The following is a 14,982-nucleotide window of genomic DNA, read 5'->3' on the forward strand; positions in this document are numbered from 1 at the left end:
CCAATTACACAAATATAAAAAGGAACTTTCAATTAGCGTAAAGGAGAGAAGAAATATAGTTTTATGTACAAAATGATCTGCATGATTGCTCATACATTGGAAATCAAAACTTATTAAAGAAGAAAGTTGCCATTGGTTTTGGCAAGCTGCTCATCGTAATACGGTTGGAATGCCAGCCAGCCCTTCTCGGGACCGCCCACCTGAAGTGCTGCGTAAGCAGCCTCATCATCATCGATAATAATTTTCTTATAACCTGCTGCAGATGCTGCATCCGCTAATAACTGGGCATGACACGTCTTGTCGAGACTCATGAACCAGAATGCTGCCTCGTCAACACTCTGACCCACGGTCAGTAAACCATGGTTCTGGAGAATAGCAGCTTTGCCCTGACCCAGAGCCTTGGCTATGCGCTGTCCCTCTTCTCGATCTAGGACGACACCCCTAAAATCCCGGTATACACCGTGGCTCTTGTAGAAGCGGAGAGCATCCTGTGTTATCATATCGAGCTCCCGACCAAAAGCCGCGAATGCCTTTCCAGCAACGCTGTGGGCGTGGCAAGCTGCATGGACGTCGGGCCGAGCCTTATGGATCTCGGAGTGGATAGCAAATGCTGGGGCATTGATGGGCTCGTCGCCTTCAACCACTAAGCCATCCTCATCTACCAAAATCAGATCAGACACTTTGATCAGGGAGAAGTGAGCTGAAAGGGGATTAATCCCTGGACGGTTCGTTAGTAATTATGTCGAGAAGCCGTTCATTACAACATATAGTAGTGGCTTACAGAAATGGTCGGTAAGAATTGGGTCTCGAACAGAAATATGCCCCGCGACGCCTTCATCGAAGCCACGGTCTGCAAAGACTCGGAAGGCTGCTGCTAAGTGCTGCTTGCGGTATAATCGCTCTTCTTCAAGTGTATCAAACTTGGGATAGCTTCTGATTTTCAGATCCCTGCCATCCTTAGTCTTCCCAAGCACTTGCAGCTGGGGTGGGGTTGCACGTTTGCTATCAGGAGTGGCGCAGGGGGTCTTCTGTTGGATAGGGTCATTTCCAACCACCGACGACGCCATGGTGAAGGATCTTATGGGTAGTTGATTCTAAAGAAGATGGACAAATTGAATAGTATTTGATTAACAGGCTACAGCTAGGATGATCAAACAAGAATGTCTAGACCGGAGAACCTCTCCATGTGTATTGATTTTTATAAAGTCTGGGCTAAACGCAGGCTGAGACCCCGCACTCTAGTCTAAGCAGCCCACTTGAGCAGCTATTACACTACACCCTCGGCGATCGTTGTAAACCATGCCGAGCATTTCCAACGCTGAAATAAATTCTCCGCGGAATTTGGAGAAGCTGCGGGGTCGAGGGCTTTTCCGCGCACGTGCCATGCCTCTGCACTGTGTTGAATACGTAGACGTCAACACCTTTTCCGAAACGAGTAATCTCAACAGCCAAGTCCCCACCATTTCCGTTTCCTGTCCAGGTTATCCAGAGATATATTCACACCCACTCTACTATCTACAGATATGGCAGGTGGCACAGAATCCCCAAGGAGCGGAATTCTGCCCAGCCGGGCGCAGAAGCCCCCCAAAAAGTATGTGACTCGTGCGTGCGATGAATGCAAGAGGAGAAAATGTAAATGCGACGGGTTAGAGGTACTGAGGCTTTTCACAAAGACATCAGCGATGCATGCTAACACCCTTTGTAGCCCTGCTATCGCTGCGTATCTATGGGACTCGGTACGTTCCGTGTGCATAAGCAATTAATTGCATAGGTGCTGTGGGTGGGAACGCTAAGATTTGCCAATCCCCAACGGGTAGACTGTGCATATCAAAGCTCATATAATCGTGTTCAAAAGCGAAAAAGGCATGTCAGTATTCCCGTTACTCGAATATTCGCTTATCATCTGTTTGGCTTTGCCAACGGCTCTTCTTGAGTAGGAAAGGAGTGCGTCTCCCAGAGAAAGACAGCAGCCGGTACGCACCAATGGAGCGCGTCCGCAGGGAACACAAGGACAACAACAACCAGAGGATGATGATAAAGGTATGCTTTGTTTAGTTCATGAGGTCCTTCACTCATTGATCTTTCTTGCTCATTCAGCCGGACAGGGGATGCGAGTACACACACATTCCTCAGTCGGGTATACAGTCATCTTAAATCTATGGGCCATTCCTTACCACGAAATATGTCCCGCCCGGCCGAAGAGGTTCTTAGCGAACATCCGTTGAAAACATCTCTGATTCCCCTGGGCCGTGGTCTGGCAGAGGAGTACATTGATTGTTTTCATAGTCACTCATGTGCGACGTATCGCTATATTCCTCGAAGTCAGAGCAATGAATTTCTCGGGAAGCTCTACTCCGAGAATGAAAGCTTCCTGCAGGATGATGCCAGTATGGCGGTTATATTCTTGATCCTCGCCGTTGGGTGAACCATATTCAACCCATGTTTGGGCTATCATAAAAGCTGATTGATGTACCCAGGTGCATTTGGTACCCTTCTTTGCACAGTCGCGACATTTTCGAGTATAAGACTAAAGCGTAATGCTCTCTTCTTGGTTTATTCTGCCTAACAGTGCTAACTCTCACAAAGCTCGCGGCTCTACGAGGCCGCACAATCCAGGCTGGAGAAGACAGCATCCATGTTCCCTCCCTCGATTCTGGTGATGCAAGCACACTGCCTTAAAGTAAGTGTATAACAATGTGACACAAAGTCTCGTCAGGAGTACTAAAAGCACACAGTGTCAATTTCTGCTAGCAGTCAACATTTTCAACTGTGCTTGGCTAGCAGTAGGGACTGCTGTGCGTCTTGGTCAGATAGTCGGTTTCCATAAAGCCAAAGCCACAGGCTCCAATGGTCTAGAGGAGTTTACCCGCAGGGGTATGTTTTGGTCATTGTATACTATGGACCGGTAAGCCGTTCCCAAGAGCTTCCAAGCATATATAGGCTGACAGAAGTATTAAGATACCTCTCTGCCGCTCTTGGGCGTCCCATGATGATAAATGACGACGACATCACGATACCGTACCCAGAGACTACGGTGTCATCCTCGCCTGGTATAGACGATCCTCATGAAGCCAAGACCGTCCCTGGAATCGTCGCACACATAAAGTCAGCACATCCCTATTATTATATTAGATTAATGCGGCTTATATTAGTCTCAATATACAGGCTTGCTCAGATCACAACACAAGTGCTTAGGAAGCTCTATGGCTCTAAGAAGCACGACAAGGTCGCCCGAGATGAGTCGACTTCCCAAATCGAAGCACAGCTCAGCAAGTGGTTAGATGAAACACCAAGATTCTTGAACCCGGAGAAACAATTAGGCCAGAATGAGAGCGAAGTCTTTTATGATGTCCCCTGGATATTCAAAAGGTATTCAAAAGGTCTCTGGTGTCCTGGGCAACTTCTTAATAATTCCCCATAGACAACAACGCACTATCCGTGCTGCCTTCTATTTCACATCCATGCAGCTCTACCGAGGGCACTTGTTGGACGAGTTCCTTCAAGCAAATTTCCACGATCGGCTCTCCTTAACCCCAGCACCACCGGTACAGAAATGTATACATGCCGCATTACAAATGGCGTTGTTCGCCGCAGATATCAAAGAGGATGTTACATACAACTCAGTGTTTTGGGTATACCATCTCCCTTTGTCTAGGTTATTAATTCTGTTCTTGGATTGATATTTGAGTAACTAATTCGACTATCTGCCAAGACAACGTCTTACTTTACCTTCTGCGCTATCTCAATCTTGACCGTGTATCTCACCTTATACCCCGAGATTGAAAACCGTGCCGTTATTGAAAATGTCCTGGAACGGGCGATAGAGGGCCATCGGAAGCTCGACAACAGCATGAATAAACATACTCAAAGGTTACTTGAAGTAAGTTTTCCATGGCTCGTAAATATAACCAGACCATTCTCTTCCATTGGCTATTGACAATATCATTTGTGTTGCTTGTGAAGGATACAAGGGCTATTGCGCAACGGGCATTCAGATCATCCAGGACCAGGCCTAGCACTTCGGGTGCCAATGATAGAACGATCACCATCCCCAGTAATGTCAATGCATCTGTCACCGTAGAACACCAGAATACGCCATCAGGCTCTCTCTACCCACAGGTGGAACCACGTGAAGAATGGGAGGATGCCCAAGGCGTAATGGACAACATTGAAGAAGCCCCGGCTCCCGATCTGGTAAGCCTTCTCTCATTAATCATTTCACAGCGGACGCTAAATGAGCCTTCTTAGCAGGGTGAACTTGCAGACATCGTCAATGGTGATGACTTAGATTTCATCATGAATATTGGCTTTGATGCCTCACCATTTAATCATGTCGACCCACTGCAATTCTTCGTGGCCGATAAGCCTACAAAGCCTGGACCGCAGGCGTGAGTTTTGTATTATTGGCTAAAGTTCTTCATACATAGTTTCAATAGCAGTCACTAAGTAATACGCAGTGGTTTTATATAAATTGCCTTCACACGTTACGGCAATTTTCAATGCTGCAATCCTATTAGATGATTCGACCTTCTAGAATACAGCAATTGCATTTGGAGGGCTGGCCACGCCACCGGGCACCTTGAGTGGCACACTCGAGAGAAAAAAGGTATATCTCCCGGTTGCGCTACAATGTTGGGACAGCCGCTCGAGGTCAAACAGCTCTCCAATTGGACAGCCCCAGCCGGCAAGTACCCATTCGTGTAGGTTGTACCGAGGATCAGCATGAGGACCGCGAATCGGTGCTCGCTCGAAGCTAGGCGCATCCCCGGCCACTGCTCCGAACTGGTACTTCCAAAGCCATCGTAGCATATTCTCGGTTGCCTCCACCCCAATGAAATCCGGAGACGGTCGCTGTGCGAGGTTCATTCTTTCTTGCTCATTCAATTCATTGTACGCTGCGGTGAAGCCACTGCGAATGAATAAGATATCCCCTGGGTGAATCTCGATTTGGAAATCCTTAACCATGGCCTCGAGACTCTCGACCGTGATTGGGGTCGATGATAGAGGCTGGATCTTAAGGTTCTTGGTAGCCGCCCATTGAGCGTAGTCAAGGAGCACGCCACGACCAGTTATTCCTCCTGCTTCCACAACAGCTAATAATTGCGAAAGTTAGTGTGTTGTGTCACGTAAATGTGTGGCCTTCTGTACAATAACTTACTGTGTAGACCAATTATATCAGAAGATTCTATTTGCTCTTGCGTTACATTGTTATAGAACCGACGAGACCTTTGATGCGCTGTGACCACCGATCAGTAATTGAATACAGTTGAGCGGATAAATTCATTCTTACCATAGTGCCTAAACCCATCCCACTGACTGGAACCTTGTGTATTGAAAGTCAAGATGTCGTCGTTAATGCAATTCGGGCTCCTATGCACAATCTCTTGCTGAAAGCCCTTTCTACCGAAACTCGGATGTGATGGCTTACTTAAAAGCCAGTCGAGCGATATGCGTACACCAGTCTGGATCTCCTTTGCTGCACGAACAATAGTGTCCGGTGTGATTAGGTTCAATGTGCCCAGCTCATCCTGATCTCCGAATCGGCCCCAAGCATTTCCTGGTGGCCCTTCCGAGGCCAATGGGAGATCTTCGAAAGCAGGAGTCATTGCTCGTAAATCGACCAAACGAGGCAATCGTTAGTGGAAGAGAATGGAAGAACAAGGGATTTAGCGGATTCTTTATATTAAAAGATATCCGTCGGAAATGTTATTTTCCGGAATTCAAGTGCCTTTCCCCGGAAATGTCGGCGGAGTTAGGAAAATCTTTCTTTTCCGCACGCCTTTTCCGCCAGTCATCTCTGAAGAACATGGCTATCAGTCATGATCTAGGGCTTAGCATACAGTGACCCCTAGACAAGCTTTTTTATGTCTCCATAGAGCGGGAATTACCCCATGGGGTGACTGCGCCAGCGGCGGCGCTCAGAACATATACTTTCTGCGCTCGAGCGTGAAAAAAGCTTGTTCATCGCTTTCTCTTGTGGTCATACTTTCCCAGTAACAAAATGAATGAAGAAGATCGTCAATCTCCGCCCTGGCCCATAGATTTAAGATGACTGTATACCCGACTGAGGAATGTGTGTGTACCTGCATCCCCTGTCCAGCCAAATGAGCAAGAGAGATAGGTGAGAGAAGGAACAGCTTACCAGAGAGATAGTGGATGAAATAAGACAAATTGATCATGAAGAGGCATAAGCCTGGAATAGTGAAACTATTGGGCCGGTTGTTTTGCTGATGCTTGCAGAGATCACATAGGTGAGCGAGACCAACACCGCCTGTCTTAGGATGCCATAACAGCTTCAATCTGTCCGGTATTTATTGCCGTTTGGCATTGTTTTTCATATCTTGTCTTTTAGCTCGTACATTCCTCCAATATTAACCCTACCACCTGTTGCTTAGTTGTTGCTTAAAAGCTGGTAATCCCTATGACGGGATCCCCAGTTCTTGTCCACCAATCCCTATTTATAATCACTAAATAGACCTTTACATATTCACTCGTGGTTTACCTTGTAGCAAGCACTACAATCACTTACTGCAGTCTGCTAATAGACGTCTATACTATTAGGTAAGTTCAGAACCACAACGAATGTGACTAAGTTGATTAACTACATTGGTAGCGAAGCTGTGCTGGTGAAACTCATGCCTCCAAAGGTTGAGCTGAGGAGGCCGTCGCCCGAGTTAGGTTGAACATTTAAAGACTGCTATCCCACAAATTCGAATTTCATCCACCAACGACACATATCAGAACGAATGAACATGAGCAAACAACGGACTGATGGCTCAGAGCTTGGCGTCTGGCTCGGAGGTGGCCAGCAGCTGTGAAGACTTGGCCTGAAGGTAAATAGTGTCCCTATCGTCCGTCTTGGGGTAGAACTCGGCCTTGTTCCCATATCTGTCGTATAGTCTGAACCAAGCGTTCATTGTCCAATCCCTGATCCAATAGTTGGTATTACAAGAGTAATGCATGCGAGTGAGACACAAGGCATTCGCTCGCTGATTGACCTTGACGTATGCCTTTGCATAGACAAGGGTCCATGGAGATGCAGAGCCTACCATTCTGCTGACGCCGGGCTCCTCGGTGCTTTCAGACGTCATGGGCCAAATGAAGAATATTTTGACGTCGTTTCGGTCAATCAAATAAGCGTAGGCGTTCTTCAGATACGGAGAGGATATGACATTGTTGCTCTTTCCGGTGGCATCATAGTTATAGATCTCACCCTTGATGAAGGGGTAGAGCTTGGATGTGACGTAGTAGTTGTTCTGGGTATAATTGTAAAGAACTGTGTTGACCAACGCACCATTGTGGTTTGTGCTCACAGGCCATTTGCCGCTGCTTGTATTCTCTCGCACAAGGTTGACATCATCTGTGGTGTACCGTATCGGCTCGCGCGATGTAAGGGTGACACGAGAATTGAAGCTACTACTGTTGGTGGTGATAACCTTATTATCGGTGGTCTGGGTTATTCGCGCAGCAATGTTTTTGTTTTCGACCTTCGTGGTGGAGACCCAAAAAGTGATGTATTGAGGGCCTTCCTGTCGAATAGGTTGTCCGGGGTCTCTGCTGGTTGGCAGACTATGCGCAAACTCGTTCTCCTCTGTGGAGTAATACCAGTTGCCCTTGATCTCAGTCGCTGTGTTGTAGTAGTCGACCAACGTTATTCTTTTCAGCTCAGCTTCGGTCAAGGTATAAGGGCTGTAGTTCTGGTCCACGGCTTTGATTCCAACAATTACCGGAACTTGCATCTGGCCGTTCGCATACAGCGCATCTGTGATGCCATTACTAGTGTTTGTATGCACGGTAAATGTGACCACTTCCCATGCCATTTTTGGTTATGTTGGAGGGGGCGTGGTGAACTAAAGAAATGGTTGGGAAGAAACTGTGAAAGTAGGGTGTTTTCCTCTTGGAAGAAGCCTTGCGATTGTGACAATAGAAAGGGATTGCTACATTATTTCCCGACGAAAGAGGACTATTTTATATATTGCCGTTTCGATTAGTAGCGGTCCATTCTACGACAAGCGGAGTCTTTACCAAATCCCGGTGCTCTCCCCCCAACGTCACACTCTCCAGCTGACGATATCGGATAACCTTCTCTGTCGTCAATGAAGGAAATTGAGCAAACTACAATAATCTCCATGTCTCAGGCCATCTACCACCAGTTCGCCACAGACACGTAACGCTTGTCCGGATCAAACCTCCGGTGCAGGGTGCGATATGTACGGGATGCTCACACCGGGTCGCAGAACGCAGTTTGGTACAAAATAATCTAAAATTTAGAAGAGGGAGTGTCGTATCGGACGACAGGCAATTTCTCCACCACTAGAGGAGCTGGATGTGGGGAGTATGTGTATACTGTTGCTTGCCATCCGTCCAGCGACTACTATAGAAGCTCTTCAGCTGAGTGCATGGGTTATATGCAGGTATTGCGTTGTGCACATTCTACAAGCTGTGCAATCAAATAAGAGAAGAGGTAAACCATGCCTTGTCATACATGATTATACACGTCACTATCTGCGGCCAAGGACAGTTCTATCTTCGGCGCGTTAGTCGGCGTCCGCTGACCACAACTACGGATAGTAACAGGTACCGAAGTATACACCCGTGCCAAACCAACCACTTAGCCAGAGGTCTTTGAGCGTACAGAGAACAAGCCTTGGTGAGGGATGGTTACTTGGCCCTCATACTGAGAGCGACTATCCGCCAAATTCTATTGACTTTCTGATGTGAGTGCCTGGTGAGATGCTAGGGTCGGTCTTAGTAGCCAAGTATTACTGTGGATAGTTGGTCATTCTATAACCAGGACCAGGGTCTATGAGTCATGTGAGATTGCCCAGTGACCCGCCGTGCATCCAGCTGTGTCATGTACGAGGGTTACATCGCATTAGTACGCATTGAAATGTGTCGGGGATGCATTAGCCTGGGGGATTGGCCCACATTTCGGCAGCAACCAGGGAATCCTCGCCCAACCACATCAGCGTCTCGGCCCGGAAGTGATTTGCTGGTTCCGGTGAGTATTCCGAGTCGCTATCCCTCCTCCTTATAGACCGTTGGTAAAAGCCAAGACTGTGGGTCCTTGCTATGTAGATGAGAAGTAATTCCCGACTAGCCCTAACGGTCACGGGAAGAAATGTTTGTGATAGGATATACGGCTCTACTCGGTCTTAGGTGTTTCCATCTGGAAGGACCCCCTCAAAGGATCGATTCGATTCCATCTCTGATTCTCTGCGTGTTTCGGCACCGATACCATTACAGTGCATCCCATCGTCCAGCTCGGGCTTTTTCCCGAGGTAGTCAGATCTCCGCATCCCCTCATTATAGATGCAGCAATCTAATCTAAGTGCGATATAACTCCTACCGTATTAGGCAGGATTCTTGCGAGGATAATCGTATCTCGGTTGAGACGGTGTTAATGAAGATGCAGTTGCCTCTCACCACCCCGATACAGCCCGATAGTACTAGGTGCTTATGTTGGTGCAAACAAGGGTATGTGAGGGCTTCGGAAGCTCCGAGTCCAGCTATGCTTGGCTGACAAGGGAAGTGAATGTACGTATAAGAACGACGATCAGAAAGGTGAGCAGCGTGAATATGGGATGGGCTGGCCACAGAGATTATCATTATTGTATTAGTTATCTGTCATTTCCATTAGCAAATTACTGGACGCAATCATGCTCTACTCGCAAGGCTTCAACTTTGATACATATGCGGAGAAAGGTGTCGACCCTCGAACAGGTCAATATACCTGTGCCATTGCACTTTATGAGGTCCCCAGTAGTGTTCGCAACTGCCCCCCTTTCAATCTCACCCTTCACTACAACCCTTTGAACACCGATGATGTCGGTCTAGGTAAAGGGTGGTCCTTCAATCTCACTTCTTATGAGCATCGGACGGCAAAGACCCTCTTTCTCTCGACCGGCGAGAATTATCGAGTCACGGAGCTTTCGAGTGGGGTGTCGGTGAAGGATCAGAAGTTGAAGAGCTTTCTGTTCCAGAAAAAGAACACCCATACGTATCAGGTCATTCACAAGTCGGGTCAGATTGAGGTCTTGTCTAACCTCAACGGTGTCTATAATGTTAGTGTTCCGACCGAGATCTACAGCGCCAACGGTCGCTCACTGAACCTCTCCTGGGTGCATTCAGGCGGACAGCCTCGCCTCAGCAAAGTCCAGGAGGCCTCTCAGAACCTGGTAGCCATCGACTACACCGATGCGAAAGTGACCATCACCCGCGCCCCAGGCACCTCGGAGGCTGCGACATTCACCTTGTTGCGCCGCAATAGTCAGTTGGTAGAGCTCCAGCTCCCTCTCGCAGGCACCCCATCCTGGAGGTTCACCTATGGGACGTTTGGTCTGATCAATGTGACTAGCCCGGCCGGTGCGGTGGAAAACATCACCTACAAGAACAGTGGGCATCTCCTACCGAAGGGGGCACCAGTCCAGGCCATCCCATATGTGATCTCCCATACAGTACGTCCACTGCAGGGGCAGCCCCCTATCGTCTCGACCTATACTTACTCCGACCGCAATTTCCTCGGTTACGGTGGAGGCTTGGACTGGAAGGATGGGGAAGACAATCTTTACCGCATGCCGGCTGACTACGAATATTCCTCCACTATCCAAGTGGTGGGTGGACCAACAACCAAGTACACCTACAACAAATTCCACCTGACCGTCAGTACCCAACTACGACAAGGCATGAAAGAAATTACCCAAACCAACGGCTACTACGCCTTGGTGAATACCGGATTCGATAAGCAGCCGACTCAATACCAATTGCCCAAGACGGTTCAAACCACCTATCGGGATATATCCACTGGGGCATCGCGGACAGAGACCACGGAGTATGCATTCGATGACTGGGGCAATCCTACAACTGAAGTCCGCCCGAGTGGAATCACTATTACCCGCGACTACTACCCCTCGGCCGGTGAGACTGAGCTTGGTCAAGTCCTCTGCCCAGCCGATCCACATGGATTCCAGCGTTACATTAAACGGGAAACTGTCACTCCAGCCAAGAGCGCCTATTCGACACCAACTCGAAGCAAGCGCTATACATACATGCAACTACCCACCGCTGCAAACGCACTGATAGGGTATCTGGTAACCATCAAGCAACTGCAAGTGATGGAGAACGCTCAACGGCTATCCAGCACAGAGTACACGTATATAAATCAAGTCCAGTCGAGGAACCATAGTCGCCTGCAGCAACAGGTCACTTGGTTGTCTGATCAGTATCCAACAACCCATGCATGGGATTACGAATATGTGGGTTCGGAACAGCTGAGACAGATTACCAGTGCTACTAGTTATGATGGCCATAAAACTCATGAGGAAGAGCGCTCTTCTTTGGTTTCCGGGCTGACCCTCTCCGAGTGGGATGAGAACGGTATTGAGACTGAATATCAGTACGACCTAATGGGTCGACAGACTAAGACCACAGTGTCTTCCGGGACGCCCTACCAAGCCACGGAGCAGGTCGAATATGTGGTTCTTGAAGACGCTGGCACGCGTGTCACGACAACTGATGGCAAAGGGGTGCAAGCTCGCTATACCACAGATGGTCTAGAAAGAGTGCTGCGGGTTGAGACCCAGGATGATGATGGCACCTGGGACCAGTACAATTCCTATACCGGGACTTTCCGTGTTGTTCAGGAACGTAGCTACAATGCACTGGATCAGTGCATTACAGAGACAGATATCGACTGGCTTCGAAGTGGGAACACGCCCACAGAGCAGCGGACTAGCCGCACACTCGAGTACGACGACTGGGGCCAAGTCTACAAGGTCACCAAGAATAGTGGTGCGGTCCATTTGGCAATCACAGATCCCATTGCCATGACACAAACAGTTGGCGAAGAGGGAGAAGGTCAAACTCGAGTTCACCTAAATGTGTTCGATGCTCCTACATCCGAACAGCTTATCAGGACCAATGGAACCGTCTATAGCACGATTGAGTATACATATGACGGGTTGGGTCGCCGAATGCAGATAAAAGATAATTCTGGACATATCACGAAGTTCACCTACGACAGCTTCGACCGTGTGATCGAGACCACCTTTCCCGACAGCCACTCCATCACCACGCAATACGCTGCGCAAAGTGCGGCAATCCTGCCTCAGTCCATCGGCCTCAAAGGTACTACTGGGTTCAGTGAGCAAACATACGATGGCCTAGACCGGCTGACACGACGTACTGTGGGCGGGCGCACAAGCAGCAATGTCTATACCGGAATTGCGCCCATGCCGACACAACTCACCACACCCAAGATGAATAAAATCAAACTCACCTATGAGCCCGCATTAGATTTTACGTTGACCAGGCGAGTTACAAGCGATGGGGTCGACGCTTATAAGTATGATTATCAGACGGCCGATGTTGTACAACTCGACAGCTCTTTCTCTAAAACCAGCGTGGGATATTTGCCATCCCGTCTAGTATCGCATGAGAAGATACAAGCCAAAGATGACTCCCATTCATCTGAGTACGTCTACTCACAAGCTGGGAAGCTTCAAGGGTACACAGACATTCACGGGCAACAGCATAAAATCCAATACGATAGCTACGGCAGACCTCAGTCAATTAGCTTAGGGACATTGAAGACCACGTTAGGCTATGATCGGGCAGATCGCATCGCCACAAGCACCGTTCATGATAGCAAGGGCGGCTTAAGCCTCTCCACGAAAATAGTTTACGACGAGTTTGGTCGCGAGACCCAGCGTACGGTCAACCAGGGCGAAAAGATGTTGCATCAATCGACTCAGTCGTACGGCGACACGGGCTTAATTTCTGGAAAGGGTTGGAGAAATGGGGATGGAAGCCTGACCAGACAGGAGAGCTTCCAATACGACAACCTGAGTCGGTTAGTTAACTACCAATGCCAAGGAACTCAGCTACCAGTTGATGAAAAGGGTCGCCCAATCCAGCAACAAAAATTTACGTTTAACAACTACGACGGTCTTACCCGCATTTATACCAAGTTCAGCAATGGCAGTGAAAACACTGCGACCTACACATACAGCTCCAAAGACCCAACCCAGCTCACCCGTATCACTAATACGCATCCTGATGGTATGGCGTCGATTGATCTCGAGTACGATGCGAATGGCTGTCTCACGCGCGATGAGCAAGGCCGAGTGCTTGTCTACGATGTATACGGCCGGTTAAGCGCTGTATATACCAACCAGAACCAGCTTGTATGCGAATATGCCTATGATGCCGCCGACCGGCTTGTGTCTCAGAAGGTCCCGAACGAGCCTGATACCAACCTATACTACCGGGAAGATAGCTTGATTGCTGTGAAGAAGGGAGACAGCAAGACTAGCTACGTATCCGGTGGGGGAATGTACTGGGGACAGATCGTTCAAAAAGGGGCCACCAGCCATGCGCAACTCTGGGCCTCGGACGCACAGCAGTCCATCACTTCATGGCTAGACACAGAGCAGCCGGGTAAGGTCCATTCTCAAGAGTATACGCCGTATGGCCTCAGCTTGGGAGGCACGGCCATCGGTTTTACAGGGCAATGGCGAGACCCCGTGACCGGATGGTATCATCTTGGGAATGGATACCGTGTCTACAATCCCCGTTTGATGTGCTTCCACAGCCCAGACGCATGGAGCCCCTTCGTTTCAGGTGAGATCAACCCATATGCCTACTGCCTCGGGGACCCCATCAACCGTGCCGACCCGAGTGGCCATTTCAGCTGGCGTGCCTTCACGATTGCCCTGGTTGGAATCGCGGTGGGCATTACAGTTGGCATCCTCACCGCGGGGGCAGGAGTTGCGGTTGGAATTGGTATCAGCATTGCCGCCGGTGTAGTCTCTGATGTAGTTACCGGTGTCATCTACGACGTGGCCAGCGGGAAATCACCGACATGGGGAAGTGTGGGGTCGGATGCCCTCTGGGGGTTCGTTGGAGGCGTCGCCGGTGAGGCGGCAGGCAGAGCGGTCGCCTATGGAGCCAGCGCAGCGTTTCGGCAGATTGGAAAGCAGGTGTCAAGCGCGGCCAGTGGATCCCTGCGGGCGCCTTTGGCAGCCATCACAGAAGGTGCGGCTGGGAGTGCTGCAGGAGGAGCTACATCCAAGGCCACGACACGCACTGCTACACAGCTTCCTGCGTGGCTGGTGGAGAGGTTTCAAAAAGGTTTGCCGCCTATAGGGCTTCATGGAGGAGCACCATCCGGGGGTAAAAAGGCAGCGCAGAAAGCAGCGCAGAAAGCAGGTCAGCAGGCCGGCCCATCTACGGCACCCAGTCCCTGGACTTGGAGCGACACCAAGGCCTACAGAAAGGGAGGACACCTACTAGAAGACGCTCACTTGTCGACGTATAATGATTACAAGGCACTGGTTACTGGTGGGCAACATCCGTCCCAAGCTGCGAGGTTTAGGGACCTGCATTTCGAACAGCTGCGTGGTAGGCAAAGAGGCCAGTTCACTATTCGACTGAGCCAGGAGCACCGAGTTGCCTTTACTATTGACGAGACGGCGAGGCACATAGATGTATTCCACATAGGAGGACACTATCCGAGGGCTATCCTTTTATCTGCCGGTCCGCTGGCACAACTTTAGTCCCATTGATGGGGTCACAAAGGAGATGCTCACACGTGGAGCGGCGAACATTGGGGCTGGTAACAAGGACATGGTACACTATGCCTGAGGCCTGTGATGAATTAAGCATGAGAGAAGAGATTGTTGAAGACACAGCAGGGAGCTAGGGAGTCATTCATGGAGTATTTGTGGACTTCGCTATCGGGCATGGGAATCGGATTACAGGGTTTATCAACAACAATCTGGGTTGAACTCCCTATACCCTAGTGCGCTGTGCACCGAGCCCTAAATCCATCATCCTGGATAGTAGATATTCCTCTGACACTAATAGATAGTCTATCTACCTAGAAACCATCTAATCTATAATCAGTATTTAGACTATGTAGATACTTGGAAAGAATTAGATTTAATTATCTGTCAATTCTACCCCTTTAGCTTTAGGCATATA

General features: G+C 49.1%; 5 protein-coding genes across 5 annotated transcripts; 2 read left to right on the plus strand and 3 right to left on the minus strand.

Annotated features, from left to right (window-relative positions):
* Window positions 1-7: 7 nt before the first annotated feature.
* Window positions 8-1,228, minus strand: F9C07_2284600 (class II aldolase/adducin domain protein). Its single transcript, XM_041292717.2, has 2 exons — window positions 782-1,228; window positions 8-718 (listed from the first exon to the last, which is right to left on the minus strand). Exons 1-2 carry the CDS (start codon window positions 1,065-1,067, stop codon window positions 114-116), a joined length of 891 nt encoding a protein of 296 aa, XP_041147390.1. The 5' UTR covers window positions 1,068-1,228; the 3' UTR covers window positions 8-113.
* A 134-nt stretch (window positions 1,229-1,362) lies between these two features.
* Window positions 1,363-4,476, plus strand: F9C07_2284602 (fungal-specific transcription factor domain-containing protein). The gene is made up of 13 exons (XM_071510709.1): window positions 1,363-1,652; window positions 1,706-1,736; window positions 1,818-1,867; window positions 1,938-2,040; window positions 2,106-2,421; window positions 2,478-2,534; window positions 2,587-2,680; window positions 2,736-2,905; window positions 2,959-3,369; window positions 3,422-3,632; window positions 3,713-3,880; window positions 3,964-4,194; window positions 4,249-4,476. The coding sequence occupies exons 1-13, from the start codon at window positions 1,524-1,526 to the stop codon at window positions 4,390-4,392; spliced, it is 2,115 nt and encodes a 704-aa protein (XP_071364330.1). The 5' UTR covers window positions 1,363-1,523; the 3' UTR covers window positions 4,393-4,476.
* Window positions 4,477-5,737, minus strand: F9C07_2284603 (uncharacterized protein). Its single transcript, XM_041292718.2, has 3 exons — window positions 5,291-5,737; window positions 5,159-5,236; window positions 4,477-5,093 (listed from the first exon to the last, which is right to left on the minus strand). Exons 1-3 carry the CDS (start codon window positions 5,604-5,606, stop codon window positions 4,531-4,533), a joined length of 957 nt encoding a protein of 318 aa, XP_041147392.1. The 5' UTR covers window positions 5,607-5,737; the 3' UTR covers window positions 4,477-4,530.
* A 373-nt stretch (window positions 5,738-6,110) lies between these two features.
* On the minus strand, window positions 6,111-7,965 carry F9C07_2284604 (uncharacterized protein). Its single transcript, XM_041286284.2, has one exon. The coding sequence runs from the start codon at window positions 7,818-7,820 to the stop codon at window positions 6,777-6,779; it is 1,044 nt and encodes a 347-aa protein (XP_041147393.1). The 5' UTR covers window positions 7,821-7,965; the 3' UTR covers window positions 6,111-6,776.
* Window positions 7,966-9,143: 1,178 nt separating this feature from the next.
* On the plus strand, window positions 9,144-14,741 carry F9C07_2284605 (RHS repeat protein). The gene has a single exon (XM_041286275.2). The coding sequence runs from the start codon at window positions 9,660-9,662 to the stop codon at window positions 14,553-14,555; it is 4,896 nt and encodes a 1,631-aa protein (XP_041147394.1). The 5' UTR covers window positions 9,144-9,659; the 3' UTR covers window positions 14,556-14,741.
* Window positions 14,742-14,982: the final 241 nt, after the last annotated feature.

The sequence above is a fragment of the Aspergillus flavus genome, chromosome 5, assembly GCF_009017415.1.
Source record: "Aspergillus flavus chromosome 5, complete sequence".
In the NCBI taxonomy this organism is placed as follows: domain Eukaryota; kingdom Fungi; phylum Ascomycota; class Eurotiomycetes; order Eurotiales; family Aspergillaceae; genus Aspergillus; species Aspergillus flavus.